Source organism: Lontra canadensis, unplaced genomic scaffold (genome assembly GCF_010015895.1).
Source record: "Lontra canadensis isolate GAN:19392208 unplaced genomic scaffold, GSC_riverotter_1.0 scaffold36, whole genome shotgun sequence".
Classification (NCBI taxonomy): Eukaryota; Metazoa; Chordata; class Mammalia; order Carnivora; family Mustelidae; genus Lontra; species Lontra canadensis.
In genome coordinates this window covers 2,546,148-2,573,627 of record NW_022631030.1, presented here as the reverse complement: position 1 = coordinate 2,573,627, position 27,480 = coordinate 2,546,148, and the positions used below count along the sequence as shown (strand labels likewise).

The 27,480-nt window shown below is 52.0% G+C and overlaps 2 protein-coding genes across 7 annotated transcripts in view; one reads left to right on the top strand and one right to left on the bottom strand.

Annotated features, from left to right (window-relative positions):
* Nucleotides 1–299, bottom strand: part of LOC116874157 (centrosomal protein of 164 kDa-like) — a 59,477-nt gene extending 59,178 nt beyond the window's left edge. For all 5 annotated transcript variants that reach the window (XM_032868586.1, XM_032868588.1, XM_032868587.1 and 2 more), the window contains exon 1: nt 174–299. The gene's annotated coding sequence lies outside the window, so the exon portion shown is untranslated. The remainder of the gene's footprint in view (nt 1–173) is intronic.
* A 7,357-nt stretch (nt 300–7,656) lies between these two features.
* Nucleotides 7,657–27,255, top strand: BACE1 (beta-secretase 1). Of its 2 annotated transcripts, none has more exons than XM_032868585.1 (9): nt 7,657–7,975; nt 20,987–21,075; nt 22,542–22,758; nt 23,256–23,393; nt 24,229–24,363; nt 25,335–25,436; nt 25,788–25,937; nt 26,190–26,361; nt 27,014–27,255. In XM_032868585.1, exons 1-9 carry the CDS (start codon nt 7,715–7,717, stop codon nt 27,253–27,255), a joined length of 1,506 nt encoding a protein of 501 aa, XP_032724476.1. In that variant the 5' UTR covers nt 7,657–7,714. The 2 variants fall into 2 exon arrangements, with proteins under 2 accessions (XP_032724476.1, XP_032724475.1); XM_032868584.1 differs by having other exon boundaries at nt 7,715–7,975; nt 22,542–22,626.
* Nucleotides 27,256–27,480: the final 225 nt, after the last annotated feature.

The window sequence follows — 27,480 nt, the reverse complement described above, 5'->3', positions numbered from 1 at the left end:
CTCGGAGAGATTCTGGATGCATGCACCCTAGTCCGGCCGCTCCTTCCCAACCTCTCTCCCCAGTTCCCGCCCACACTCGTGCTCCTCCCGCTGGCGGGCACACGAGTGTGTCCCAACTCTCCCGCTTCCCTCCTTCCCCCGCCACCCGACCCCTTTCTCCAGGAGGTCCTCACCTGCCCCCCGCCCCGGGAGGCACTGGGCCAACGCTCCCAGCTCTGCGCAGCTTCCCCAGCACCACCCCGGCTCCCCGCTTCCAGGGACGCCGGGGTGTTGCCCTGCAGCGACCAACAACCACTTCCGGAAAGGGTACCGACTTAGCAACTGAGAGTCCCGCCTCTCCACGGAACCAATAGGTCGCTGAACAAGAGCGGTGGCACTGGATTGGTTAGAGGTCCCGTCGGGTCACGGAGGACTTGTGCACGTTTTCCCATTGCACGATGGGAGATGTAGTCCAAGATCATTAATGAGGGGGCCGCAAGGGGTCCTTGGAGAGCTCTGAATTCGATTAGGAGGGGAATTTCTTCCCGGGGCAGGAAAGGGTCATTCAAAGTATTTATGGTAACGTGAATTAACTAAAGAAATCTATTCATCGTCATTTTTTAAGTAGTGTGATTAATATCAGGTGAAGAAGACACGGATCATCAGTAACCCGTTGAGTCTTTAATAAACAAAAGAAATATGAATGTAAGGTAAGGGGAGACCACCTCCCCTACCCCAACAGAAGATGCTTCCCTGGGCTCAGATGAAATCAGTGAGCACCTGATCAGGACTTGAGAGCTGTGTTTTCCCGGTGTTTACCTTTGACCCAGAGCGCAGGGCTGTTGAATGTCTGGAACATTGGGGATGATAGTATCTCTCATAACTATTTCAAAGAGTCTGTTTAAGAAGAAAAAGGTGACAAGGGTGCCTGGCTGGCTCAGTGGCCCGGAGGAGGGGTGGCTGTGGCTCTTGATCTGGGAGTCGCGAGTTGGGGCCACACGCTGGGTGTCGGGATGACTTAAATAAATTTTTAAGAAGAAAGTGACACAATGTGTAGCCCCCTCCACAGGCCCAGTCTGGCGGAAGGATTGCTATTAATATAATCCCAAAGAGCTTAATCTGGCTCAGGTGGAGGGCAGATCTTTTTTGTCCTCAACCTCCTTCTAACAAAGAAGTTAAGAGGGTCATTACACCAATGGGAAACTGCAGGGCAGAAAAGTGAACTTCCCGGTTGGAGAGAATGAAGCACCTAGAGCAGATCCTGGCAGGTTCTGTTGTGGATATGGATCTGACTCCCACCAACTCCTACCGGGTCCTGAAACCACCGGGCCCTGGGCCCAGAATGCGGAACTCAGGTTGTTGTCCCTGTAGATCCCAAGCCAGACATCCCGGATGTATTTCTCTTGTTTAACTTCAGCCTTTTGTGCAACAGCTCTGCCCGTACTTCCTTTATTCTGCCCTCTGATGACAAATCATTGCCCCCCACCCACCAACACATAAAGTCTCCCTGAGCAGCAAGAGGGACAGACTGGGATGGGTCTCTGAGGGCTCACCCGCTCATCCACCACAGACCTTACACAAAACAGGATCCAAAAAAACCATGGGTAGATTTGGTCTCTATGTCCCAGAACTTCTAATCAATTCGGTTGACTTTAACTGCCGTCAAAATTATTAACTTTTATTCCATAGTATCAGTCCCTTTCCATCTCATGGGGAGAGCTAATAAAGTCAGGGTCACCAGGGGATTAATGGGATTACCCCACACAGATAAACAATTTGCATTTTATCAGCTTTCCCTGTGGGTTTGTTCTTCGAAACGCAAACCAATTTATAAAATGCCCTTAGGCAAACATAATTAAGAAAAGTAAATCTTTGGGGGGAAATAACAAAAATGACACACCAATTGATATGCCAGTAATATACCCAATGAGTGAGGAAGAGAGATTGAGAATTTCATCCTTTGTAGGTTAGCTTCTGCACTCAAAGATGTGGGAAGAAGAAAACGAAATCGGTCCCAAAATTTATGCCATACCCGCGAAGTCAGAATTTTCACCGTTACAACTTTTTCTTCTCTTTTCATACTGTTTACTGGTAATATACAATCACCCACATAAGAAAGAAAAACACTGGGGCGCCTGGGTGGCTCAGTGGGTTAAAGCCTCTGCCTTCCGTTCAGGTCATGATCCCAGGGTCCTGGGATCGAGCCCCACATCGGGCTCTCTGCTCTGCAGGGAGCCTGCTTCCTCCTCTCTCTCTCTCTCTCTCTCTCTCTGCCTGCCTCTCTGCCTACTTGTGATCTCTCTCTGTCAAATAAATAAATAAAATCTTTAAAAAAAAAAAAAAAAGAAAGAAAGAAAAACACTTGTTAACCCTATGATTTTTTAAGTATATAAAATTGTGAAATGTTCCCTCTCTTCTTTCAATCCACCATATTTAAAATTGCAAGCTGTGCTTCTACCTCCCTTCTCTGCTTTATTTTCCCCCATAGTGTATATCACCATCTGAAACACTGGATATTTTATTTTATTTTTCTTACTATCTGTCTCCCTATAGAAGATGTAAATTGCCTGAAGACAGGAATTTTGTCCATTTTATTTATTGCTGTATCCATGGTGCCTAAAACGGAACTTAGCATGTAGTAGTAGGTTCTCAATACATACTTGCTGAATGAATAAATAAGCCAACTGAAGGAAGGAATTTCACACTTCAGAAGAAATCACTGTTGACATTTTGGTTTCTGTCTTCCAGACTTTTTAATGTTTATGCAGATGTATATTTATATGCATGCATATATATGCACACGTGCATCCTTTTTAAGTTTTGCAGAAATGAGATCTTAACATACATAATGTTCTACAATGCGCTTTTTTCACTTGACATCTTTCAAGGAGAGTTCATAAGGAGTTACTCCATTCTTTATAATGGTGAAGTAGGATTCCATTAAGTGACTGTCTCCTTATTCATTTTGTTTCCAAAGTTTCGGCATTACATACATGCTGCATTCATTGGCTTCCTTGGATAGATCTTAGAAGTGACACTGCTCAGAGAGTTTACATTTTTTTACATTTTAATAGACATTGCCAAATTCCTCTCTAAAAATGGAATAATTTTAGTCCAACCAAGCCTTTCACCAACACCAAAAATGTCCAATGTGAAAGGCAATAAATAAATAAGTAAATGGTGATGATATCTAAATATTATTGTGACTGTGTTCTTTCACTGTTAATGAAGCTGAACTTTTCCCCCACGTGTTTATTAGCCATTTGAATTTCTTCTATTAATTACCAATTCACATTCTTATTCATTTTTCTACCAGATTGGTTGGGGATTTTATTGACTTGTAGATGAGATGGTCTTTGTATAGTATAGACATTAACCCCTTGGCTGTTTATTATGTGACAAATATCTCCTAGTCTGTGACTTATCTTTAACTTTGTAAATGTCATTTTTCATTTGGTAAATGTCATAGTGATAATAAAGCCAATAGCTAAATTTTACTGAGCATTTACAAAATGCCAGACACCATTCTAAGTGCTTTATATGGATTACCTCATTTAAATCTTCTATTACAAGGTAGGTACTACTGTTATCCCCATTTTAAAAATTGAGACCTACAAAGGATAAGGAACTAGACTGTAGTCTCCTGTGTTCTAAGTGACAGAGACTTGGAATACTAGAAGTGATTCTATAGACGTTTTAAAAATTCAAGTAGTCAAACCTGTCCTTTAAGACAACAACAACAACAACAACAACAACAACAAAACTCTGAGTTTTGTTAGAGAGACCTTCTTTAACATAAGATTATTAAATGTTCCTCTATTTTTTCTGTAGTTTTATTTTTCACATTAAACACTTCGATCTACCTGAAGGTGTTTTTTACATGAGATAGAGAGTTCGTTTTCTTTCCTTCCAAATGGAAGGAAATAAATAAAATCTTTAAAAAAAAAAAACTTAAAAAAAAAAGAGTCTCTGATTTTGTCTTGTTTTATTTTTCCTCTCTTCCCCAATGATCCTCTGTTTTATTTCTTAAATTCCACATAAGTGAGATCATATGATAATGGTCTTTCCCTTTGACTTATTTTGCTTAGCATAATACCCTCTAGTTCCATCCACATCGTTGCAAATAGCAAGATTTCATTTTTTTGATGGCTGAGTAGTAGCAATGTCATCTTTATCATATACAGAATTTCCACGCATACATTGATCTATTGATTTTTTTAACTGATTTTTATTTTTAAACTTGTTTCTAATCACCTTGTTGGTTAGGATTTTCTACTCATACCATATCTGCAAATGAGCATTCCTTTACTTTCTGATATATGTTTTAATTGCTCTGTGCATTTATTAGCTACTAATACAAATACCCTACACAGATTCGCAAGAGATACTGCAGGGGAAAACGTGACTTAGAAGGATTGACAGTATCGTAGGGTCTTGGTGGATGCACTCCTGGGGGGAGTGGACCCCTAATTCCTGGGGGAGAGGGTCTCATTCCTGGAGGGGGTCTTCCTATTGGCATCCTTTGAGCACAGGGAACCCAAGTGGTGGGGCTTGTGGGTGGTCATATGCCAAGTGGAGGGGCCACATGCCTGGGGGAGTGTTCTTTGGCCCTCAGAAGTAGGTGGGGTCCCCCATCTAGATGGGCATTGAGATGGGACTCCAGCACTGCTGGTAGGAGCAACAACGGCACAGCTGCTCTAGAACCTCTTCCCTGAGGCATCCCCAACCCCTCAAACAGGGCCTGCTAATCCAACAGAAGCCTGGGGAATTGCAACACCAGCCGGCACTCCTCTGCCAGCTGCCCTGCCAACCCCAGGGCCTCCTGCAGCTCCAACAAGTGGTACCCAAGCAATCCCAGCATCTTTGGGGGGCAGTCCTCCCACAGTCATAGAAAACAAATTCTCCCCTTATAGCCCCACCTTGACCCCAAACCCACCTTTCTTCATGGTCTGGCTGCTTCAGATTCTTGGGCTTGATCTTCCTAAATTCATCACAATCACAGAGGATCAAGCTCACATGCTTGGCAAAAGCCTTAAAGGTGTCAATGAATGTGCCAATGGCTCAGTCGGTAGACTTGTGTCTCCAGATCTCAGGGTTGTAAGTTTGAGCCCCATGTTGGCTGTAGAGAGTACTTAAAACATAAAAACTTGCCAGTGAAGATTTGGCCATCTTGCAGGTACCTCTCATTCTACAGTCAATGTGCTGCAGCATCTCGCTGTTCTTTCCCACAGTCACGGTTGCTGCTCCACCAAATCCAAGGTCTGCAGCAAGGTTTCAGGATCCTTAAGACCTGTGGGAAGGCTCCAGATGAAGGTGTCATGCAGATTCTCTTACCAACAGTGCAAACGTGGGGCAGAGGCTTCAGACGGTAGATGGAGCGTGGTTTCTCACTGGGAAATCAGCTACCTGGATATTCGGATCCTGCTTTCACCACCTCTTGGTGCCTCAGCTAAGGATGCCTAACTCAGTTCCTCCTGGAAATCCGCCCCAGGTACCTGCTGGTGCTGACATCGCCTTGGGTACGGCTGCTACTCTTGGTGGCTCAGCAGGGCTGTCCTTCTATGTTGGACGTCCACCTCTGGCACATGCTGTTCTGTGGTCCGTCTGGGGTGCAAGCGGTCTCCGGCGGCTCCATCGCTCTCCTCGGCTACGGTTCAGAGCAGACGGTCAGGCACATCTGGCAACCACCACTCCACTGTTTGCACTCTAGTATTTATAGCACAAGTACGTGCTCTCATCCTACTCAGCTAGCTACGCTGATCTACACTCCGTGGGAGGGGCGCCTCGCTGGCTCCTGCAGCCAAGTATGGCACTCTTGATCTCAGGGTCATCAGTTCAAGCCCCATGCTGGGTGTGGAGCCTACTAATAAATAAATAAATTAAATTAAAAATGTATGAGCTACGTAGGAGAAGAGTAGTGATAATGACCTTCCCTTGGCTAAGCCAAATTCTAATGGGAGTAAGTTCAGCCTGTCCACTACTGTGTTTTCTGTGATTTTCTGTTAGGTTTTTTAAGAAGTTCCCTCTTAGGGGCACCTGGGTGGCTCAGTGGTTAAGCCTCTGCCTTCGGCTCAGGTCATGATCTCAGGGTCCTGGGATCGAGTCCCGCATCGGGCTCTCTGCTCTGCGGGGAGCCTGCTTCCTCCTCTCTCTCTCTCTGCTTGCCTCTCTGCCCACTTGTGATCTCTCTCTGTCAAATAAATAAAATCTTTAAAAAAAAAAGTTCCCTCTTAGTTTTTATCAGAACTGCTGAATTCTAACAACAGCTTTCCACATTGGTTAAATAATATGTTGAGATAATCATACGGCTTTTCTTCTTTAAGCTGTTAGAGCTCTCAAGCTTTTTGTTTTAAGATCTTACCAGTTGAAGTACAGATACTAGGGGCATCTTGGTGGCTCAGGGGGTTAAAGCCTCTGCCTACAGTTCCTGGGCTCAAGCCCCCGCATCGGGCTCTCTGCTCATCGGGCAGCCTGCTTCCCTTCCTCTCTCTCTGCCTGCTTGTGATCTCTGTCTGTCAAATAAATAAATAAAATCTTTTAAAAAAATAAAAATAAAGTACAGATACTTCTCTGAGTGGCAAGACTTTGAAGCTGACAGCAGCCACTTACCCTGAGTCTGAAGGGCAGCCCAGAAATGAGGGGGCTCTTGGGGACTCACAGCATTCAAGGTGGAGGTGAGGGCAGGTAGAGTAGCAAAGGCACACAGAGATTCAGGTGACAAAAGACCCACAGACTGCAGATTCCTGTGGAGACAAACTGTCCCTGCGCTTTCCCCTTTGCACCTTGCTTATGCACTTGGCTGCCTCGAACAGAATACCCTTCTATCCCTCTTACTCTTGCTCCCCCAATCTCTGCTGGTGGAAATCCCACCCATTCTTTACAGCTCAAATGAAATGCTCCTCCTCCCACCCAGTCGGTCCAGATCCCCAGATGTCTCTCCAAATCCTTACTCATCCATGCCACATTGTCTGGTATGGGGCACATGGGTTTTCTCTCTCCAAGTAGCCCCAATGCCTGGAAGAATGCCAGGCATCCAGTGGGTGCTCAATACTTGCAGAATGAAGGAACTAACCGAGTGGGAGGTCTGCCGCCACTCTCTCCTACGGTCCCTCCCGCCCGGCCAGGGTCCTGCAGGATGGACTCCGCCTCGGCAGAGGGCATCCCAGACCCCTCGCCAACCCCGGAAGCTGGGCTGCCGGCCATGGGAAGACTACACTTCCCAGCGATCCCAGGGAAGAGCGAAAACCCTTTGGCTTTGACAGCCGCCGCTACAAGTCTTTCCGCCTCCCCAGCCTGCCTAGGAGCTGGGAGCTGGATTACGGTGGCCTGACCAGCACACGCAGCTGCGGGCGCCTGGAGCCCCTGCGCCTTGCCCCGCCGCCCGGCCAGCCAGAGGACCGAGAAGCCCGCGGCCGCCGACCTGCCATGCCCGCCCCTCCCAGCCGCCCGGGGGGGCCGAGCCGTCCTCTCCCAGACCTCTGCTGAGGCTGGGCGCCACTGGCCAGATGTAGCCGGCTTCGGATCCGTCTCCTCCCCTCTCTCTCTGCGGATTTCTCCTATCTGATCCCCACAGCCTGCACCCGGGGGCCGGCGAGGGGCCTGCAGGCTCCGGAGCCCTGATGCCTCGCAGCCCACTGTCCTGAGCAGCCACCACCGGCTCCCGGAGTTGAGGGCGGCAGCAGGGCCGGCCGTGGTCCCGGAGTGAACCCAGAGGGCCCCAGAGGCCAGGCCCACCATGGCCCAAGCTCTGCCCTGGCTCCTGCTGTGGATGGGCTGGGGAGTGCTGCCCGCCCGCTGCTCCCAGCCCGGCATCCGGCTGCCCCTGCGAAGCGGGCTGGGGGCGCCCCCCCTGGGGCTTCGGCTGCCCCGGGAGACCGCGGAGGAGCCGGAGGAGCCCAGCCGGAGGGGCAGCTTTGTGGAGATGGTGGACAACCTGAGGGGCAAGTCCGGTCAGGGCTACTACGTGGAGATGACCGTGGGCAGCCCCCCGCAGACGGTAAGCTCCCCAGGCCAGCCCTACCCTCCTTTCTGCATGGGGGTGGGAGGGGTGCAGCATGCTGGCCCCCCTGCTAAAATGGGCGGGAGGTGTGGACTGGAGGGACCATCTCCCAGATGTTTCCTCTGGGATCCGATTGGTAGCAGTCACCCCCAAAGTTCCCCTTTCCCACCTCTCTTCCCCTCACAGGCTTCCCTGCCTCACTCATCTGACTGCCCTCCCCTTGCCCCAGCCTCACACACCTACTCCTCAGTAAGGATTTGGGGCCAGAGAAACACTCCGTGGGAGAGCCTGGCCTGGGGGGAGGGTTCAAGCAATAGGGGCACTGTGAACAGGTGTCAGCCCTGCCAAGCCTGAGTCTCCCAACCCTGGCACTGGGGATCTTGGTCCACCCAACCCTCTTACCTCCTCCGGTGTTCCGGGAACCTGGGCTTCTGACCAACATTTGCAGCACCCTGAGGACCCAGGAATCCTGGCACGAGTTGGAGCAGCCCCATGCTCCCACTGTCTGGGCTGGCACGGGGACAGCAAAGTGAGGTTTCCCGGCTCCTCCTGACCCCCACTCCAGCCCAGAAGCCCTGGACAGACTCCTGCTTCCCCAGCCCCTCCCAACTCCTCCCCCTCCCCCAGTGCCTTCTGCACTCCAGCCCCTCCCGCTCCCCCGTGCTGCGGAGCACAGGCCGGAGGGGACTGAATTGAGCCTGAGGAAAGGACTAACCACAGCCCAGGAGCCAGAGCCCCCTTCTAAGAAAGCGACTCCCTTTATGAGGCGATAGGCGCGGGGGGGCGGTGTGGAGGGGGGAGCGTGGTGGAGTGGTTGGAGAAAACACCGCCAGCTGTCCCCATCCTTCCAGTCCTCCGCAGTACCTGCAAGGTGGCAGGTGGAGGTTGCACCCTCTGTGCCTGCGTGGGTGGGGTGCTGGGGCTGCCCCCGGGGCACATCTGCCTTCTCCGTGGGTGGTGGGCCTGGGCGCGGATAGCGGGACGGTTCTGTATGTGCTGGTGTGTGTCACCTTGAATCTGAGCCTGCACTTTGCTGAGCCAACCCCCTCTCCCCGGATCTGTGGGATCTGTGTCTGGGAGGCCTGCCCTTGGGAGGGTCTGTGAAGGTGGGAGTGTGTTTACGAGCAGAGAGGGAAGAGCCACACTTCTGTGAACTTCTCAGACAGCTCTTACCCTGGATCTGGGAGAAACACAAACCTCCATTCCCCAATTACCTGACAGAAGCAAGTCTTCCCAGTCCCCACCGCCCAGGCCTGCCTCCCACCTCCCAGCTCATGCAAGGCTCTGGTCTCCCCTACTTCCCCTTCTCTTTCCTGTGTACCTTAACTTCTCCAGAAAGGCTCAAATCAGGGTGACCATAGGCCCCTAGCAGCGGGGACCAACAGGAGGCTAGGTATGATCAGATAACAGGGGGACTTGGAGACCTGCAACACCTCTGCCCGCCAGTGTCTGCTACCGATAAGTGATGCAAGGACTTATACCCTGGGGCATGGACACACAAAGGGGCTGTGGAGCCACCTGACAGACCAGGAATTCCAGCACCAACCCACAGCTTTTCCTTTTCTCAGTCGTGTGGCCTGGGGCAAATTCTGCAACCTCTCTGAGCTTAGGGCCCTGTCTCCAAAGTGGGTGAAATGGGATCTCCTTTGCAAGGTTCTCGTGAGGGATTAAATGGGACTGTGTAGGGGAAATCACCTTGAACAATGCACCCAGACACACAGCTGACCTCTAGTACATAGGAAGTCACTTTCCCCTAACTTCTCCAGCCATGTGTGTCTCTTCTGGGCTATGCAATGAAGCCTAAGAGCTTGGATGATCTGGACCACCACGTGTCACACATATGGAACTCAGGGGACAGGTACTAGACTTCACTGGACCCCTGAGATTATATGTATATCCCCCGGCCTGGGCCAGAAATTGGCCAAGAGTAATTGCCCAACAAATGTCAGTTCCTTCCCCTCCCTTCCTAGAAAGGGAAAGTGGGCCGATGGTTCAAAACTGGCCCAAGGAACCATTGCCAGGGAGCCCACAGTTGGAATGACTCTGGTTCACCCCTTGGCTGGGAACCCAAGCCAGCGCCAGCCTGTCTGTACCCTGTGGTGACTTTGACTCTCTCCCCAGCAATCTTGAGAAGGGGGCCCTTTCTTCTCAGCTGGTGGAGCCGTTGTGAGCACCAGATGAGGACCTGGTGGGCAGAGCACTTTCTATACGCCAGGTGTTTAGGTTCAGGGGTTGAGAACTGACCCACCAAGAAACAGGAGATAAGTTTTCTGCCCATAAGGAGCGTAGAGCATGGAAGTGTAAGTGCCGGGACAAGGTTATCCAGAGCAGCACCCAAAGGCGGGCTCCCAGACCCCCGCTACTGAATCTATTACAAACCTCTCTGGCCCCATCCCAGACCTACTGAGTTAGAATTTGGCCGGGGTCGGGGGGGTTATCGCTCAACTTTGAGAAGCGCTGATCTGCCGTCGTACAAAGAGTGAGTACTATAGGTGTTCAGGAGGTAAAATCAGGGAAGACCTCCCCCTTCCCCGGGGGAGGTGTGCTGTGAGCCGGGTCTTGAAGGATGGCTAGAAGAGGGGAGGCTGTTCCCAGCGGGGAAGTGGCATCCATCCCATCAAACTGTCATTGCACTTAACTCGAATGTCCACTGCTTCCCCACCATTAGCCTGGGTCCCTGGGACCGGAAGCCACAGCGAATGAGAGAATGAGTCGTGTGCATTTGCTCAGGAGACAGCAAGAAACCCAGTCCTATTAATGCTACAGGTCTGGGTAAAGAGGATAGAACCAAATCACCAGAAGCCTTAAATATGAAGCTCTACAGTTTGGGCTGGGGTTGGCAGATATCAGGGGAAGCTTGAGTTTCTTTGTACTGGGGCTGACATAGAGAAAGCAATCTTTGAGGAAGAGACATCTGACTTTGAGGAGGAATGGGACTGAGAGGTACGGGGGTGACGGGCTCTGTCACAGCAGTCCAGGTGTGAGGCACCACGAGGACAGCACGTGGCCGTAGTAAGACGGAAAGGGAAGGGAAGACCAGGGTGCGGGAACGTCCCAGGGCAGCCAGACACAGGATTCGGGGACACTGGTGTGACAGGTGAGGAGGAAGGCATGAGATGATTTTCACGATCCTGATCTGGGCTGAACTGGAAGATAACAAGACCATCCGAGGGACCCGGAGAGCTGCCAGGAGGGGTTGCCGGATACAAATACATAACTTGTATTTGTGGTGGCAGTTTATGTAAAGTTTTCTAATATGTTCTACATCATTTTCTTCTTGACAGTAATTCCTGCAATATATACAAATGGTCTCATCCCTTCTTGCAAAAGAAATGGGGAGTGAAAGTTTAAACAGTTGGCCAGGAGACTGGCCTGTAAGCTGAGACCCTTTGTCATCTGGATCCCAGATACTCTCCCAGCCACCTGCCCGGGTGTCTGGGGGACAGGAGAGGGAGAAGAGCATTCCTTTTCATTTTCCCATGACACCTGCTCCCGTGTCCTTACTAGACTTAAATAGTATTATAGAACATACTATAACTGGTTTTTTTATTTGTTTCCCTCCCAGAACATCAAGCTCTTGAGAACAAGTTCTTTTAAAAAGATTTTTTTTTTTTTGCAGTGTCTTATTTGTCTTTCATATCCATGATAGCGGCAGATTCAGAACACGCACCTAAAAAACACTGAGCGAGTGAATAAATAAAATGTAAGACATCTAAATAGAACTCATGGTGGGCAATTCTAAGTGCAGGACTGGCGCTCTGGGAGAAAGAAGCAATTTCATCCTTTTCACTTAAATGAAAGGATATCATCTCATTCTAATGGGATGAGCCTCAGTCTCCAAACCCAGGATAATGATGGTTATTAGGACTGAAATCTGGTGGCAGTCAATGCAGTGTAGCAAATGCTTGTCGAGCACCTACTGTGTGCAGAAGAGAAAAATAATGTCATTGCCCTCGCCCTTGGAGAGCTCAGGGTTTGGTGAGATGCAGACATATGAACGGCTAAATATCATATAAGACCAAAAGCATTTGGTACAAAAAGAAGAACAGTGAGTCTTAGAAGTGCAAAGAAAGAAGCAGTTACTACTGACAGGGTGTTAGGATAGGCTTGCTGGAAAAGGTAGCATTTGAGTATGGCCTAGAAAGATGAGAAAGCTTTGCTATTTGGAGAGTGGGGGGTAGAAAGGCTTCATGAAGAGAGGATGCACGAGCCTGGCTGAGAAGCTGGGAGTTGCGGCAGTGGTGCTGGGAGGTGGCGTGGAGGTTGGGCTGTATTCTGCAGGCAGGCGAGAGTGAGTATATGAGAAGGGCAGTGGTCTGATTCGAGGAAAACAACTCTGGGTGGAACGTAGCTGGATAGTCTAGAGCCCAAGACTAAGACCTGACTCAGGGCCCAGGGGCCTGAAAGATGCTGATGGCAGGGAGGACAGAAAGGATGGGAGGTCCTCAGAGATCCAGCCTTCACGTGGCAGTTCAACCAGGAGTTCTGTGCTCCTGGGGAGGGAGAGGGAAGAGAAGAGGTTGTTGGAACACAACAAAAGGAGCGAACTTTTAAAGCATAATATAGGTTAATCAAGATCGCATGCCTATGATTCTGCTTTAATTGCAAGGAATAAGTACTAGTGTGTCCTTTGGTGGAGGGTGGGGAGGTAAGGGAACTGAGGCTCAGAGAGACTAAGGGGTTTGCCCAAGGACACTCAACTAAGGAAAACAGAGCCGGGGTTCAAATCTGGGTCTTTGGATTCCAAGTCTAAATACTGGGTTCTTTCTTGTGTTCTCCAGTCTGGGACATGTTGGTTGCCTTTGAGATGCCAGCGGGCCATTCTTGTCGATGGATCCAGCAGCTAGCTAAGCATGGGGATCCGGAAACCAGGAGAGATGTTAAGACTTGACAGGTAGACTCTGGAGTCACCTGCAGAGATGGTTTGGAAGCCAAGTTCACAAACGGGCTTGTTGTTTGAGAGAGGAAAGTGGGGGGCAATGATTAGGGAAAGAATGTTGAATGTAGACTGGGACTCAACGGTGCAAGAGAAAATGTTCAGAGAAGTAGGAAAATGAGGGTTCAGGGTATTGGAAACTGAGAAGAGCCAAGTGGTTTTCCACTGCCTCTCCCTCAAATGGTTTTCAACTATGATTTCTGGGATTCTATAGAAGAACCTCAAGGATGAAGGAGGTTAGGAAGAAGGTATGAGGCAAGACTTTGGACCTTTCATACCTCCCATCACCAAGCCCTCCCCCTTCTCCCTGCTTGCAAGTCAACTTTTATTGTTTTTATATAGTGGAATTCCAGATCCTTCCATCCTTCCATCCTTCCTTCCTTCCTTCCTATACCAAAAAGGTTGAAAACCATTGACCTCAAAGAGCCACTATCCAAATTAGACAAAGCAAGATTAGACAAGATCCCACTTCTAAGTTGCCCACCTCGTCCCTGAGACTGCAGCTCCCCACAGGTTGCACAGAGGGCTTTGCTAGGACCCTCACACTGTCATTTCACACACTTCTCCTCTGCCTCCCCAAGTCAGGAGAGGAAGAGTTCAGCTGCGAGTGGGGGGTATGGGAAAGACTGGGACCTCCCACTAAAGTAGAAGGTCAGGAACCCTTCTCGGGTATCTCCAATAAAGATCTAAGCAGAAAATTCTGGTTGAAAATCCAGGGAGAGAAACACTCTCAGGGAAACTGCCATGTCTGACCACTAACTTCTCTTCTGGGAGCATCTGTCTTTGGGGCCTGGGCAGTGGAGAGGTCTGGGCAGGAGCCAGACCCTTTTCCCAGTCCGTAAGCTGCCCAGAGCTGCCCCAGGCAGGATGGGCCCGGAAGGCTGGGAAGCATTTGCTGATGCCACGTGCGCATCTGCTGTAGCCAGTGGTTCCTGAGAGGGAGGCAGTGCTCCCTCTGAGGAGAATGGGGAATCAGTAGTCTTAGGGGCTGACTGGGGGAACCAGGACTCCCTGGGCTTTTTTTCTCAAGATTGTGACAAAACCACAGAGCAATCTGGCTGAGCTCTGTGCCTCTGCCATGCCAGCCTGTCCCCTGTCAGCAGGTCTCCTGGACTGCTAGCAACCTGTGGCTACTCTCTCCACTGCCCACCGTGCCCCCCACCCAGACCCTGTGTCTGGGCTACACTGGCCTCTCAGAGCTGGTGAATGCCACCAACTCTTTTCCAGTGCCTGTAGACTTTTTGCCAAATGGCACGAGGCATGAGCGATGGCATCTCCCAATGGCTCAAACAAGCCTGTACCGAGCATGACCCAGGTGCCCTGGAGGAGACTGGGCTTCTGCCAGAGATCAGCTGTCTTTTCAACTGAGGACAGACCAAGAGAAGATTAAAGCCACCGCAACCTGTGCACAGGGACACGGTTAGACAGTAGGAGACCCTTGCTGTCTGACGGTGAAAAGCAGGGAGCCAGTAGCTGCTGTGAGACCTCACGGACTGGGGGTGCCCGGGCAGGTTCTGTGGAGCCTGCGGGCACTGGGGAGCTGCATGAAGAGCCACCGCAGGGAGGGGACAGAGACCAAGGAAGTAAAACCTCTCTCTCCAAAAGAACAACTCTTGTTCTTTTCTCTTTGGTACGTGGGATCCTGCGTAAGGTTGGAAAAGGGTTCTGCTGCTTAAAAAAAAAAAAAGAAAGAAAGAAAGAAAAAAGTTTGAAAAACCATCGTTGTATATCTGTTCTTTAAGAACAGACATGGACATTTTTGGATTATTCATCTCCATCATATCATCTGAATAGGAAGCCTTCATAAATACCATTTGAGCTGGGTTTGACGCCGGAGGACATGCAGCATCCTGTCTAAAAGGACAAGCAAATAAGGTTTGGGGTGACCCTGCCACCTTAGAATTCCCTAAAAACAAAACAACCCAAAGTAGGGCAAGTGGCACCAGGGAGCCTGCTTACCCCCAGGTATCCGTCACCAGCTTCAGCCTGGAGAGAGAAGTGGAAGGCAGAGGATCCGTCCAGGGAAAGGATTTCCAGTGGGTCAGCCGATTTGGTCCAGGTGGAGGGAACCTGGACGGGATCCAACCACTGGAGTCAGTTGGAGGCAGGAGCTGTGTGCTCTGTTGGCCCTGAGCCTCTCCCAGATGCTGACGTTAGGCTCCTCTCGTCCTTCCTTGCCCCCTTCTCTCAGCCTTGGGCAAGCTCAGGTCTGGGGATATCCACTTAGGAAAGCAGGTGAAGCTGACTCGAGGCTCTGAGACCAAGGAAGTCCTTGGTCTAAGAACCCGCGTGGAAAATCCAGCCAGTGTCGTGGCTATGGTGGGCATCAGTTATTGTCACCATAGACAGTCCCAGATTAAACCACCCGTCCGAGGCACGTGGGACTGAGAAGGAATAGCTGAAGTCTGTAGGGTCACAGGGAACTGCAGGAAATCAGGCAGTTACTGTCAGTGCAGGGAAAAAATCATTATGGAGCACCTGCTGAGGGCTAGGGATGGGTAAGATAATAAGGGTACAAACATGCTCCCTACCTTTGTGGGGCTCATAGTATGGGGGACAGACATTACATAAATGGTTAAAGATTTTACTTATTTATTTGACAGACAGAGATCACAAGTAGGCAGAGAGAGAGGGGGAAGCAGGCTCCCCACTGAGCAAAGAGCCTGATGCGGGGCTCGATCCCAGGACCCTGAGATCATGACCTGAGCCAAAGGCAGAGGCCCAACCCGCTGAGCCACCCAAGTGCCCTACATAAATGGTTAAAGGTTTGATGAGTGATATACAAGAAGTACAGTGGACCTGCAGGAGAAGGCGCCTTATCTAGGCTGGGAGCATCAGGGCAAGACCTTTGGGAGAAAGGATATTTACACTGTGACTTGAAAGATGACTAGAATTAGCCAAAACAGAATATTCCAGGCATAGGAAAGAGCATATACAAAGGTGCAGAGCTGAGATCATTGTGCTTTTGAGAAGCATGGTGAGGGAGGGGGAAAAGTGGTGAGAAATGTTCATTGGAGTTGACCTATGGTAGGTGAGATGCCCCCAAGGACAAGGATTTCAAGATTGAATTTGGATGGTGAATCTGGGATCTGATGCTACGTAACAAACTACTCTGAAACTTGGTGGCTGGGAACAAGAGTCACAGTGGTTTCCAGGATTGTGTGGGTTCGCTGTGGCTCTTCTCCAGGTCTTTATCTGGGCTCACTCACGTGGCTGCATTCAGCTGGTAGGTGAGCAGGGGGTCCGTTGGACCTCTTTCTCCATAAAGGCTTTCATCCTCAAGGAGGCAAGATGGAGCTTCTCCCCATGAGTCTCAGGGTAGCATTCCAAGAGGAATCCCCAGGGTGCAGGCCTTCCCCAAGCCTCTGCTTTCCTCCTTTGCTGATGTCCATTGGCCAGAGCTGTCACATGCTCAAACCTAGCGTCAACGTCAGGAGATCACACAACAGCCTGGATACAGGGGTGTGTGATTCCTTAGTGTAGCAATCTACCATATACTTCCTCTCCAAGTGAGAGACGGGAAGGTCAAGGACATGAAAGACCAGATGTGGAGTTGCCTAGAACCCGTGGATTCCTATCCAGCTGTGTGGATCATTGTGTAGAACGGATCAAGTTGCCCACTCATTCCAGATGTCAGTTCCTTCTCTATAAAATGGAAGAAAGCCTTCTACATCTCAGCTTCTGCTAGACAAGTGTGTAAGAGCTCTCCCCCCTTCAACTCAGAGGCCCACATAGAAGGAAAGAGACTCCCTCTTTGATAGGAAGAATTAGAGTTAAAAAGCTCCCTCCAAGGGCCCCAGGATAGGCTACGAAGAGAGGTTGGGATCTTAGTAACTAGAGATCTTTCAGAGTTGATCTTTCAGAATCTCCCTAGGCTAACCAAAAGATGACTCCCAAAGGCTCTTTTCATCCAGAATAATCTGAGCTGTCCCTGTCTGCTAGTGAGAGCTGGGACCAAGACAGGTGAGATTTGGGGAACAAAGAGTTTACCCAGAATTCACTGGCAGCACACCCATCTCATCACCCAAGATCTGTTGCTGAAAACTCTTCCAGGGGAGCCTGGCCTGCCTAGTGAAATGGGCAGGTGTACCTTTCCCTAAGGGGCTTGTTAACACTTCCCAAGAAGTCACCATCCCTCATAGGCCCCCAGGGACACATTTGTTTGTTAAGTGATTGGCTGTGACCTAGCCCTGACCCTGGGTTGTGATCCTCTGGGGATCTAAATACAAGAGCTGCAGAGACTCCCAAGTCAGCCTGGCCCCAAGGGATGGAGAAGAAGATGGCTCCAGGACCCTAAGTCTTGCGTCCCCTTCCCATGTCAAACCACAGCCCCGGCAAAGGGAAGACAGCTCTGAGCTAAAGCCACACCTCAGAAGGCCCACAGCTGGGGAGTCCCGGAGGCATCTCTGCCACCCAACAAGCAGGACAGACTAGCTCTTTGTCCCTTCTGCCAGGCACCGTGATACCCACTGGGGATACAATGGGGAATTTTTAAAAATTAGATACAAGGGAGGTGAGAGTTAACGTGAAGCTATAGAGTGACACATTGTATGGCAGCATTTTCATAAGTGCGTCTGACCTGGTCTTTCCCTCTTACGAAGTCGTCCCTTCTGAGCTTGGACCGCGGGATGGTGGGAGATGAGTAAGACACACTCAACGGAGAGGAATTGGTCTGGGCAGAGCGAATGATTTTCAGGGGGAGGACTGTGGCTGGTCTGAGGACCTGTGAAGAGGCAGGTGTAGCCGGTGGGCAGGGGTCTGGGGCGTAGAGAACAAACTGGGCTGGGTGTCCAGCCATGACCCGACAATGAAGGGCCACGTAGGAAATGCCAAAGCTTTAAATTTTTATTTTAGTAGCAAAGGAAAATGATTGACACGGAAGGCAACACGGTCAGATTTGTACCTAGAAAAGACCACCCCAGCCGCAGCGCAGAGGCAGGTTGGAGAGGTCAGGGGTGGATGGACGCTGCCAAGGCCAGTCGAGAAGCTGTTGTGATAGTCCAGAAAGTGGCCCAGGGCGGCAAGGGAGCTGGCCAGAGATGAGTACACTCATGAGACTTTTGAGAAGGTTAGTTGGACAGGACTTGATGCATCGGGTAGAGATGTGAAGAAGAGGAAGGTGTTAGGATGTCCCCCCAGTTGCTGACTTACAGAACAGATGGATGGTGACGCCATCCACTGACACAGTGAACACTGGGAAAAGGCAGATGGGCGGGACTGTGGAAGGTCGGCTTTGGACATCCTGATTTTGAGGGAGTACGCTCTGTGCTTCTGGTGCTCCAAGGGGAAGAAAGGGCTTAGGGCTCTGAGCTTAGGAGTGATGGGCTTGTAGGGGATCCTTGGAGCTGCGGCCACAGGGGAGGTGGCTGAGGGAGACCAGAGCCTGCAGGGAAGAGGGCTGAAGCCCGAGCCTCGAGAAGGGAGCCTGCAAAGCAAGACAGAGGAGATCTGGTCAGAGCCGTGGGAGGACACCCACAGGCCAGGGGGACAAGGAAGAGTGTTTCTGGGAGGGAGACGTCCTCACAGGCAGAGGAGGACTGATTTGAAAATGCCTTTTGTATTTGGTGACATGACGTCTCTGGTAGCTGTAGTAAGGGCTGTTTCATAGTGGAGGGAGGGGCAGCGGAGAACGGGCTTTGGGATGGATTGAGGAATGAGTGGGAGGTGAAGAAATGAAGACAGCTTGGCTGAGAACTTCGGTTGTGAAGGAGGGGAGGGGAGCTGGAGGTGGAGGTGAGATTGAGGAAGGTTTTTAATGGACAGACTTGAGCATTTGTAAATGCCAACAGGAGGAACCCAGATCGGGGTGGGGGGCAGAACGGCAGCGAATCCACTGGAGGGTAAGGGTGTAGTTCCCAGGGTCGGGCACCCACCCAGAGCAGGGGAGGGCCAGCCGAAGGAAAGGACGGGTGGACAAGGCCACAGGCAGGTTGCAAGGACTGGCTGTGGGGATGAGGGAGGCCCCCTCTGAGAGTCCCTGTTCCGAGCAGTAAGAGGCCAGGTGTCCCCTGCTTACGACCACTAACCCTCCTCTTCCAGGCTGCCCTTACCTGCCCCGTGTCAGGATGAGTAGTGGCTCAGCTGCCTAAGGCCCCTGCCCTGGGACAGGCCTCCTTGGGAGCCGGAGGGGGAGAAAACCTGCCTGGGGCTGGAGTAAGAAATGTTAGAAGGACGAGACCAGGAATCCCTTCTCCCAGAAGCCAGGAGCACTTTGCAAAGAGCAAACAGACAGGTGGCCATTTGCTCAGGAGGGAATCTCAGCTGTTTGTTTTGGTTTCTCATTTTTGGGTGGCGGGTGGAGAGGGGGTGGCGGGCAGACAGGGCCTGAACTCCCAGTGTCAGGGTGGGTGGGCTTGACCTGCTTTGAGGAGGAGGAAGTGGGAGGCCTTCCTCAGCTGAGAAAGGCTGGGCCTCCTGGCTCGGAGTGGTTTGCAGGAGGGGAGAGTGGTGGGGAGGCCTGGACCAGCTGGGGCCTCAGAAAAAAACCCTGTGCCAGAGCGAAAGGTGGTTGTGTTTTCCTGGAGCCTGTCAGGCACACGTTCCAGGGAGCCCTCTCTTGCACAGCCCTGGGGACCCTCTTTCTTTGGGGTCCAGTAAGAGGAGGGATCCCTGGAAGAATGTTAGGCCAACCCTAGGGCTGGGAGCAGAGTCCTGGCAGGTGGGGGAGGGGTTGCTGGGACGGGGGTGGGGGGGCCGTTTTAATCATTAACCTGGTGGACTGAAATCTGAGCTTCTGTGCCTCCAGCTCTATTGATTCTGAAAGCACAGCATCTGGAGCTGGTGGCCACTTGGAGACCCTGGAGAGGGCCTGGAGTAGAGACAGGGAAGAAGGGCGGGCAGGCAAATGGGAACCAGGCCAGGAGTAGGGGGCTGGGGAGGAGGGCGGGGTGGGGTCAGAGGTCTGGGCCACCATGGGGAAGAGAGGAGGCGCTTTGGTGGGGGTGGGAGGCAGGAGGCCCTCGCAGGCATTGGGGGAGGTGCGGTCTGCAGAGCCGCAGGGACCACTGAGAGCAGGAAGGAGCCCGAGGATCTGGCAGGGAGGAGGAAACTGAAGCCCAGAGGAGCACAGTGACCTGCCCAAGGTGACAAGGTCAGAGCCTGCACCAAAACTGAGGTCAGCTGACTTCACTGCACTGAGGGGAGAGGACGAGGGAGTAAAAGGGCCCTGAGGTCAAGGTAGCCGCTGAGCTGATGGGCATGAAAAGTCAGAAAAAGAAGGCTGAATTCTCAGGGTTCCAGGCTTGCCTGTGAGGATACTAGGGGCATTCAAAAAATGGCTCTAGACCGACGGAGGGAGGGATCAGGCCATTGAAGGAGAAAGGAGGGTCAAGAAAGAAGAAATGCTAGAAGGAGCTGCACAGCAAGGGGCACCGGGAAGACACCTATCCATATCCAATTTAGCCAAAACCCAGGACCCTGACAAGATGGGTTTTCACCGCGATGGCAGAGTGGGCTCCTGGCTCCCTCCTATTTTCTGATAGTAGGACTCAGAGGCCTATGTCACCTCTGAGACAGGAGGGGAGCCCTTCGTGGGGAGCCACATTCTGGCAGGCAGGGTCAGAAACATGTGGCACCTGCAGGCCGTCCTGGTTCCTGCAGCTTCCCTGGCCAGTGCCAGCTCCTAGAATAGCATTTCCGAGCTGGACGGGGATGCGAGCCCAGCTGCCCGCTGGGTGATATGCCTCCTAGGAGGATCAGAGGAGGGAAGGCGTGAGCTTGCAGACGGATTGGGACAGGTACCTGAAGTAAGGACAGTCTGAAGGTAGAGAGAAGAGAGGACTGAAACCCCCCACACATGCAGAGATAGTGCGGCTCTGACAACACAGACAATGTTAGGATTCCACAGGGAAGCCAGGAGCGGGCACAAGGCCATGCTGAGGGTGTCCGGGGATGCCACATTCTGCCTGTGGTCATGGTGGTAGCAGGCACTAGGCTGTCCAGCCCTGCGTCCTAGAAGCTTCTCCCTGGACGTTCCAAAGGGAGACTTTGTTGGCTGTGGCATAAAGGACAACAAAGGTAGCGAGCCCAGAGCCTCATGTCGGTAACATTTTTCTCTCCCCTTTCTCCGACAGCTCAACATCCTCGTGGACACAGGCAGCAGTAACTTTGCAGTGGGGGCTGCCCCCCACCCTTTCCTGCATCGCTACTACCAGAGGCAGCTGTGAGTCCTGGGGAGAGCTAGACAGAAGAACCCTTCCCAAGGATCCAGGGCCCAGAAGGGTCAGGGGAGGTCTTCGGGGAGAAAGACTAGCTCCTCAGATCCTGTCCAAGAAAGAGTGGAGAGGGGGGATTTGAGGCGCTCTACTATGGGAAAGGGTAGGTTGAGGGGCCAGAAGGAAGTTCTTCAGGACTGAGATGGGGCAGCTCCCTTGGGGAGGGAAAGAAGGAAGGAGAGGAGCCCCAAAGCTCCCAGAGCCATCTCAGGGTCTTGTCTCTGCTTGAATTGGGAGACATGGAGACTTCACCCCCACCCCGCAGCCCCCACAGGGGCTGTCAGGCATCTGGCAAGACCAAGGCGGTCTAGGCGGAGCAGGCTACCGTGACTGCTCCCTGTGCTGTGCCCTCACCCAGGGGCCGCTCCTGGTGGCATCACACAGTTCAAGAGACTGGAGGAAGAGCCTTCCATAAGCCCCACGGCCTGGACCCGTATCAGGGCCCAACAGCTAAAATGTCTCCCTGCACCACCCAGGGTTCCAACAGCCAGATTTTGCTAACTGGTGGAAGGGAGGGTTGAAGTGAGTTTTTAAGGTAAGAGGCATAGAGATGACGTGGGAGCCTCCTTAGCATAAACACAAGAGGTGGCGAGAAGACATCTAATGTCTGAGGCGTCTCTGTGTGTGGAAATCTGTGAGGGGAGGCTTACGTCCCATACTTGGACTTGTAGGCAGATGCCAAAGCCACCTGCCGCGTCTTCTGACTTCCCCATCTGAAGAAGGCCGGCCGGGAGCAGGGCACGGTGAGGACCCAGGAGAGGGATTCATTCCAGCTCCTGGTCCCAGTCCTACCACTGCCCCCTGCCCCACCCGGCGCACACACAGGCCTGGGTCGTGGTGCCGTGAGGCACAGGTGAAGGTGTCACGTGCCGACAGGCCTGCTCCACACAAGTGGTGTGTTAATACTTACCTGCTCTGCTGAGATGCGGTGCCAGCTCTTCCAAAGAGGAAGAACTTGCTGTAGAAGTTCCGCGTTCCTCCCGCCTGGCGCTTTCTCTACCACTCAGATGGTACCACCAGGTCCCAAGGCAGCGACAGTCAAAGGCTCTTTTACTCTGGGAGCCCGATGAAGCCGGGGGGAGGAAGCGATGCCTCTAGCTGTCCCTCTGCGGCCATGGGCACAATACACAAAGCCTAGGCTTGTTCCCCGCAGGGCTTGAGCTTCAGATCTAGGGATAGGAGCTGTGGAGGCAGGACGGTGAGCCCCAGCAACAGCTCCCTCATCTGTTTGCAAGGTTACTCTATGTTCTGTTCTGGGTGATGGATCTGGGATGTTCTACTGAGCAGCCTGAAAGCATCTTATCTTATGTGGGATGCCCCTGAGATAAGGTGAGGCCTCTGGAGTAGGTCAGATGCTGGGTCCCCGTGCCAGGGTCGTGGCATGCCTCCACAGACCTCTGCCTCCTCTCCACAGGTCCAGCACGTACCGGGACCTCCGGAAGGGCGTGTATGTGCCCTACACCCAGGGCAAGTGGGAGGGGGAGCTGGGCACCGACCTGGTGAGCATCCCCCACGGCCCCAACGTCACTGTGCGCGCCAACATCGCTGCCATCACTGAATCAGACAAGTTCTTCATCAATGGCTCCAACTGGGAGGGCATCCTGGGGCTGGCCTATGCTGAGATCGCCAGGGTGAGAGGAGCGAGGCCGAGCCCCGGACACTGTGTCCGCACCGCACCCTGCATGTAACCGAGGGATGGGCTTGGAGAGAAGGGGAACTGACTAAGGGAGGGACACAGATCAGCCTAAAGGATTAGTTAGTGGGGATAGGGTGGCAGTCTGAATCCCGTCCCTGCAGAGGTCAGGCCTATAGTGAGGGATGCTCTGACAGGTACAAGATTAGGCTCTGGTTTCTACTGACTCTCAATATCTTAAGAATAAGGGAGCCCCCCACCCCCAGACCTGAAACAGGTTAAGCATATGGGGATCAAAGATCCTATAGATCTTTCCTGTTTGCACTGCCAGTGTCTCTTGCTAACCCTCTCTCTGCCAATCTCAGTACTTCAAGATAGCCTTTGCCAAGGAACATCGCCCGAGTTTTGCTTTTGCCTTCCCGTTTAGGCAGGAAGCTGGCCTCTCCATTAGGGCCCTCTGTGTGAGGCTTCCCTCTTTGTCTCTTTCTGCCACAGCCCGATGACTCCCTGGAGCCGTTCTTTGACTCCCTGGTAAAGCAGACCCACGTTCCCAACCTCTTCTCCCTGCAGCTCTGTGGCGCAGGCTTCCCGCTCAATCAGTCGGAAGTGCTAGCCTCAGTTGGAGGAAGCATGGTGAGTACGCCCTAGGAGAGGGCAGGTTCTAGCCCTGGGAAGAGGGATGGTTACCTCCCCCCCACCACCAAGGCTGCAGCACAGTCTTGGGCTCTGCTACTTAGAATCAAGAGAAACCTCTTTAAACTCGCCACCTCCACTTTTCTTTTTCTATCCTTTTCTTCTTTGCATTATCCAGAAAGGAATCCAGGTACCTATGGTAAACTTGGAAAGGATGAGATTAGGGAACTTCAAAGGAAATGTAAATAAGACCTCTGGGGCACCTGGGTTGCTCACCGAGCCCCATGTCAGGCACCCCGCTCGGCGGGGAGTCTGCTTCTCCTTCTCCCTCTGCCCCCCCACCCCATGCTCTCTAATAAATAAATAAAATCTTAAAAAAAAAAAGACCTCTCAAATTAAGATGATTCAGTCTGATGAGCAGAAGGCAGCAATGGAAGGAGTTTAAAAGTCTATTTATTAATTAATTAGGATAACTGGTGAATGGTTCTCCATCTCTAACACACGGAGAAAATAAAACTTGTAAAAGAAGCAAATAATCATTCATTTAACATTTATTGTGCCAGTCTGGATTTAAATAACTTTATATTGAGGGCTGTGAGACTCTGAAACAAATAATTTAAAATTCTGTAAAGTCTTCCCCTGATATATTCTTAACACATTTAAAAAACTACAAATCACTTTGGGACAAGATTTGATCAGAAGAAGGAAGGTAAGAAAGGTGGCCTGTGAAGGGCTTTGCTACCCCCCAGAAATCTCTGATCTCACTGTTTGCTCTCTGGGTGACTTGCTGTCCCTCTGTGCCGGGACACGGGTACCTGCCTCCCTTTGTCTCCAGATCATCGGGGGTATCGACCACTCACTGTACACGGGCAGCCTCTGGTACACACCCATCCGGCGGGAGTGGTACTACGAGGTCATCATTGTGCGGGTGGAGATCAACGGGCAGGACCTGAAAATGGACTGCAAGGAGGTATCACCATCAAGGGGGGCCAGGGAGAGGGAAGGGGGAGGCAACATAGGATGAGGTCAGACCCTGAGTTATGAGGTTGGGAGGACGAGGCAGAGGAGCAGGACCTGCAGAAAGAGTTGGGGGCTGAGCCCAGAACAATCGGGAGCTTAATGGTAACAGTAACACAGCAGGACCTGAGGTTGGGGGCTAGGGACTGGCAGGGCACTTGCACGGGGACCTTGTGGCTTATGGTGTGGTAAGGGAAAAAAGCATGTCTGGGCTCCAGTTACCACCTTGCTGGGCGGCCCTGGGCAAGTCTTGTGCCAGGCAGTGTGGAATGATGCAGGGGAAGCATCTGGCTTTGGAGCTGGAAAGACCTAGGTTTCTAGCTCTGCCATTTACTGGCTATGTGCCCACAGGCAAGTTACTAGATTGTGTTTCAGTTTCCTCATCTGCAAAGCAGAGGGAAAAACAGCTTTTCCAGAGATTGTGGTGAAGACAGAAAAATAAAGTGTTTCTCCCAGTGCCTGGCACACAGCAGTACCCAATAAACAGCAGCTCAACCGTTTGGGTCTTCCTTACCTAGATTCTTAATGTATGTTCAATGAGAATATTAAAGAACTATGAAAAGTTAAAAGCACTATACAAGGTAATTTTATTTTCAAGATTTGGAGAATGTCTGCCCAACCCAAGATACTAAGAGTTAGCATTTACAGAATGCTCCCTCCGTGCCGGGCACCATTCTAAGCGCTCCACATGTATTCATTTCATCCTTATAATAACTCTTTGAGGTAGGTGCTATTATTATCCTCATTTTAAAGATGAGGAAACTGAGGCACAGAGGCTGAACAACTTGCCCAAGGGTATAATCCTAAGAGAAGTGCCAAGCCAGGATGCCACCCTAAGCAGTCAGATCTACCCTTACGATTCCGGCCAGAGCCCAGCATCAAAAAAGGCTTTTGACTCTTCTAACCCTCCCTTCTCCATCCTAGTACAACTACGACAAGAGCATCGTGGATAGTGGCACCACCAACCTTCGTTTGCCCAAGAAAGTGTTTGAAGCTGCCGTCAAATCCATCAAGGCAGCCTCCTCGGTCAGTGGGACTCAGGTCAGGGGTACAAGAGATGATACAGTGTCAGAGGAAGTCCGTGAAGGTCACAGCCCTCAGCAAGAGCCAAGCTGTCTACCCTTAGATCCTTCTACTTCAATGTCTTCAGAGCGAGTCTTTGACGGGCCTTGGCGTGCTCATCACACAGGCCCCCTGGTACAGAGTTTTGGCCTTACTCTCCAGCTCTGTTCCCCTAATTCTTGGGTTTCAGTGTACTTTTCCCGAGTTTGGACACTCCATAGAAAAGCAAAAAGAGGGCCCAGTGTTATCTGAGAGCAAGAGAAGCGAGATGGCAGAAGAGGTGGTTTCCTCAGTTACCCTTTCTTGACCACACAGACGGAGAAGTTCCCGGACGGGTTCTGGCTGGGGGAGCAGCTGGTGTGCTGGCAGGCAGGCACCACCCCTTGGAACATTTTCCCGGTCATCTCCCTCTACCTAATGGGCGAGGTCACCAATCAGTCCTTCCGCATCACCATCCTTCCACAGGTATGTCCCCAGTCGGAGTCGGTGGGGTCCCAGGAAGACGGCAAGGTTCCCACGGGGAGGCAGGGAGCCGGCGTGTCTTCCCAGAAGGTGGAAGACAAGAGAGCAGTGTCCAGAGGCACAAAGCAAGCCCACGGAGCTCAGGGATGGTGGAGGGAAGAGCACCCCCTAAGCACAGATACCTAGAAGGCTGGGGGTCGGGGGAGACATGGAGAGGGGAGGACATCCTCTCCCTCTCGGACTGCTTGTCCTTAGCAATACCTGCGGCCAGTGGAAGACGTGGCCACGTCCCAAGATGACTGCTACAAGTTCGCCATCTCACAGTCCTCCACGGGCACTGTGATGGGAGCTGTGATCATGGAGGGCTTCTACGTCGTCTTTGATCGGGCCCGAAAGCGAATCGGCTTTGCTGTCAGTGCTTGTCACGGTAAGAGAGCCAGGGAGGAGGGTGTGGGCTCGTCTGTGCGTCTTCTCACTGTCTGGCAGTTAGGAGCCCCGGGCCCGTCAGTCTGGGAGGTAGTCACAGTTGCCTCAAGGCAGAGTCAACACACTGTTAGAGCTAGCGTCCCAGCTCGGGCTCTGTCCGTGTTGCCTGGCGTGGTGAGGCCTGCCCGGGTTGTAACCTCTGCCGGAGACCCAGAGCCACCTCAGCCCCTAGGGAAGCTCTAGATCCCTGGGCAGCAGGCCGAGCCAGCAGTGACCCTGTGGGCTGCTACCCGATGGGGTTGAGGGCTCCTCCAGAATGGCGGCGGGGTCTTGCGAGTAGTATCGGCGGAAGCCGGTGAGCGTACTGGGCATACATGGGGTGTCTTTTTGGTCAACTCAGAAGACTGACCTTTAGGTACCATTCCTACCGCCTGGTTACACAGGAAAGGGTTGTTGCTCCCAGGGCCCTGGGAGGAGACGTGGTTCTACCTAGCCCGGCTTTTCTGGCCGGCTCCTAAATATCTCCGAGGAAGGAGGGACTAGAGCCTCCCCTCGGGCTCATTTCAAGGCCTACCGGGCAGTTCTTTTTGTCGTATGACCCAAACTGCTGTGTGACGATGAGAGCTGCCCACTCGCGTTTGCCCTTTCCCCAGTGCACGATGAGTTCAGGACGGCGGCGGTGGAAGGCCCGTTTATCACCCCGGACATGGAGGACTGTGGCTACAACATCCCACAGACAGACGAGTCGACCCTCATGACCATAGCCTACGTCATGGCAGCCATCTGCGCCCTCTTCATGCTGCCGCTCTGCCTCATGGTGTGCCAGTGGCGCTGCCTCCGCTGCCTGCGCCATCAACACGATGACTTTGCTGATGACATTTCTTTGCTGAAGTGAGGCGGCCCAGGGGCAGGAGACCGAGGCTTCCCTGGGCCGCATCTGGTGGTTCACTTTGGTCACAAGTGGGAGACACTGATGGCACTGGTGGCCAGAGCACCCTGAGACCCTCACCTACCCACCAGATGCCTCTGCCTTGACAAAAAAGAAGGAAAAGCGGGCAAGGTGGGTTACAGGAGCGGCACCTGTAGGAAACAGGAGACGGAAGAAAGAAGCACTCTGGTG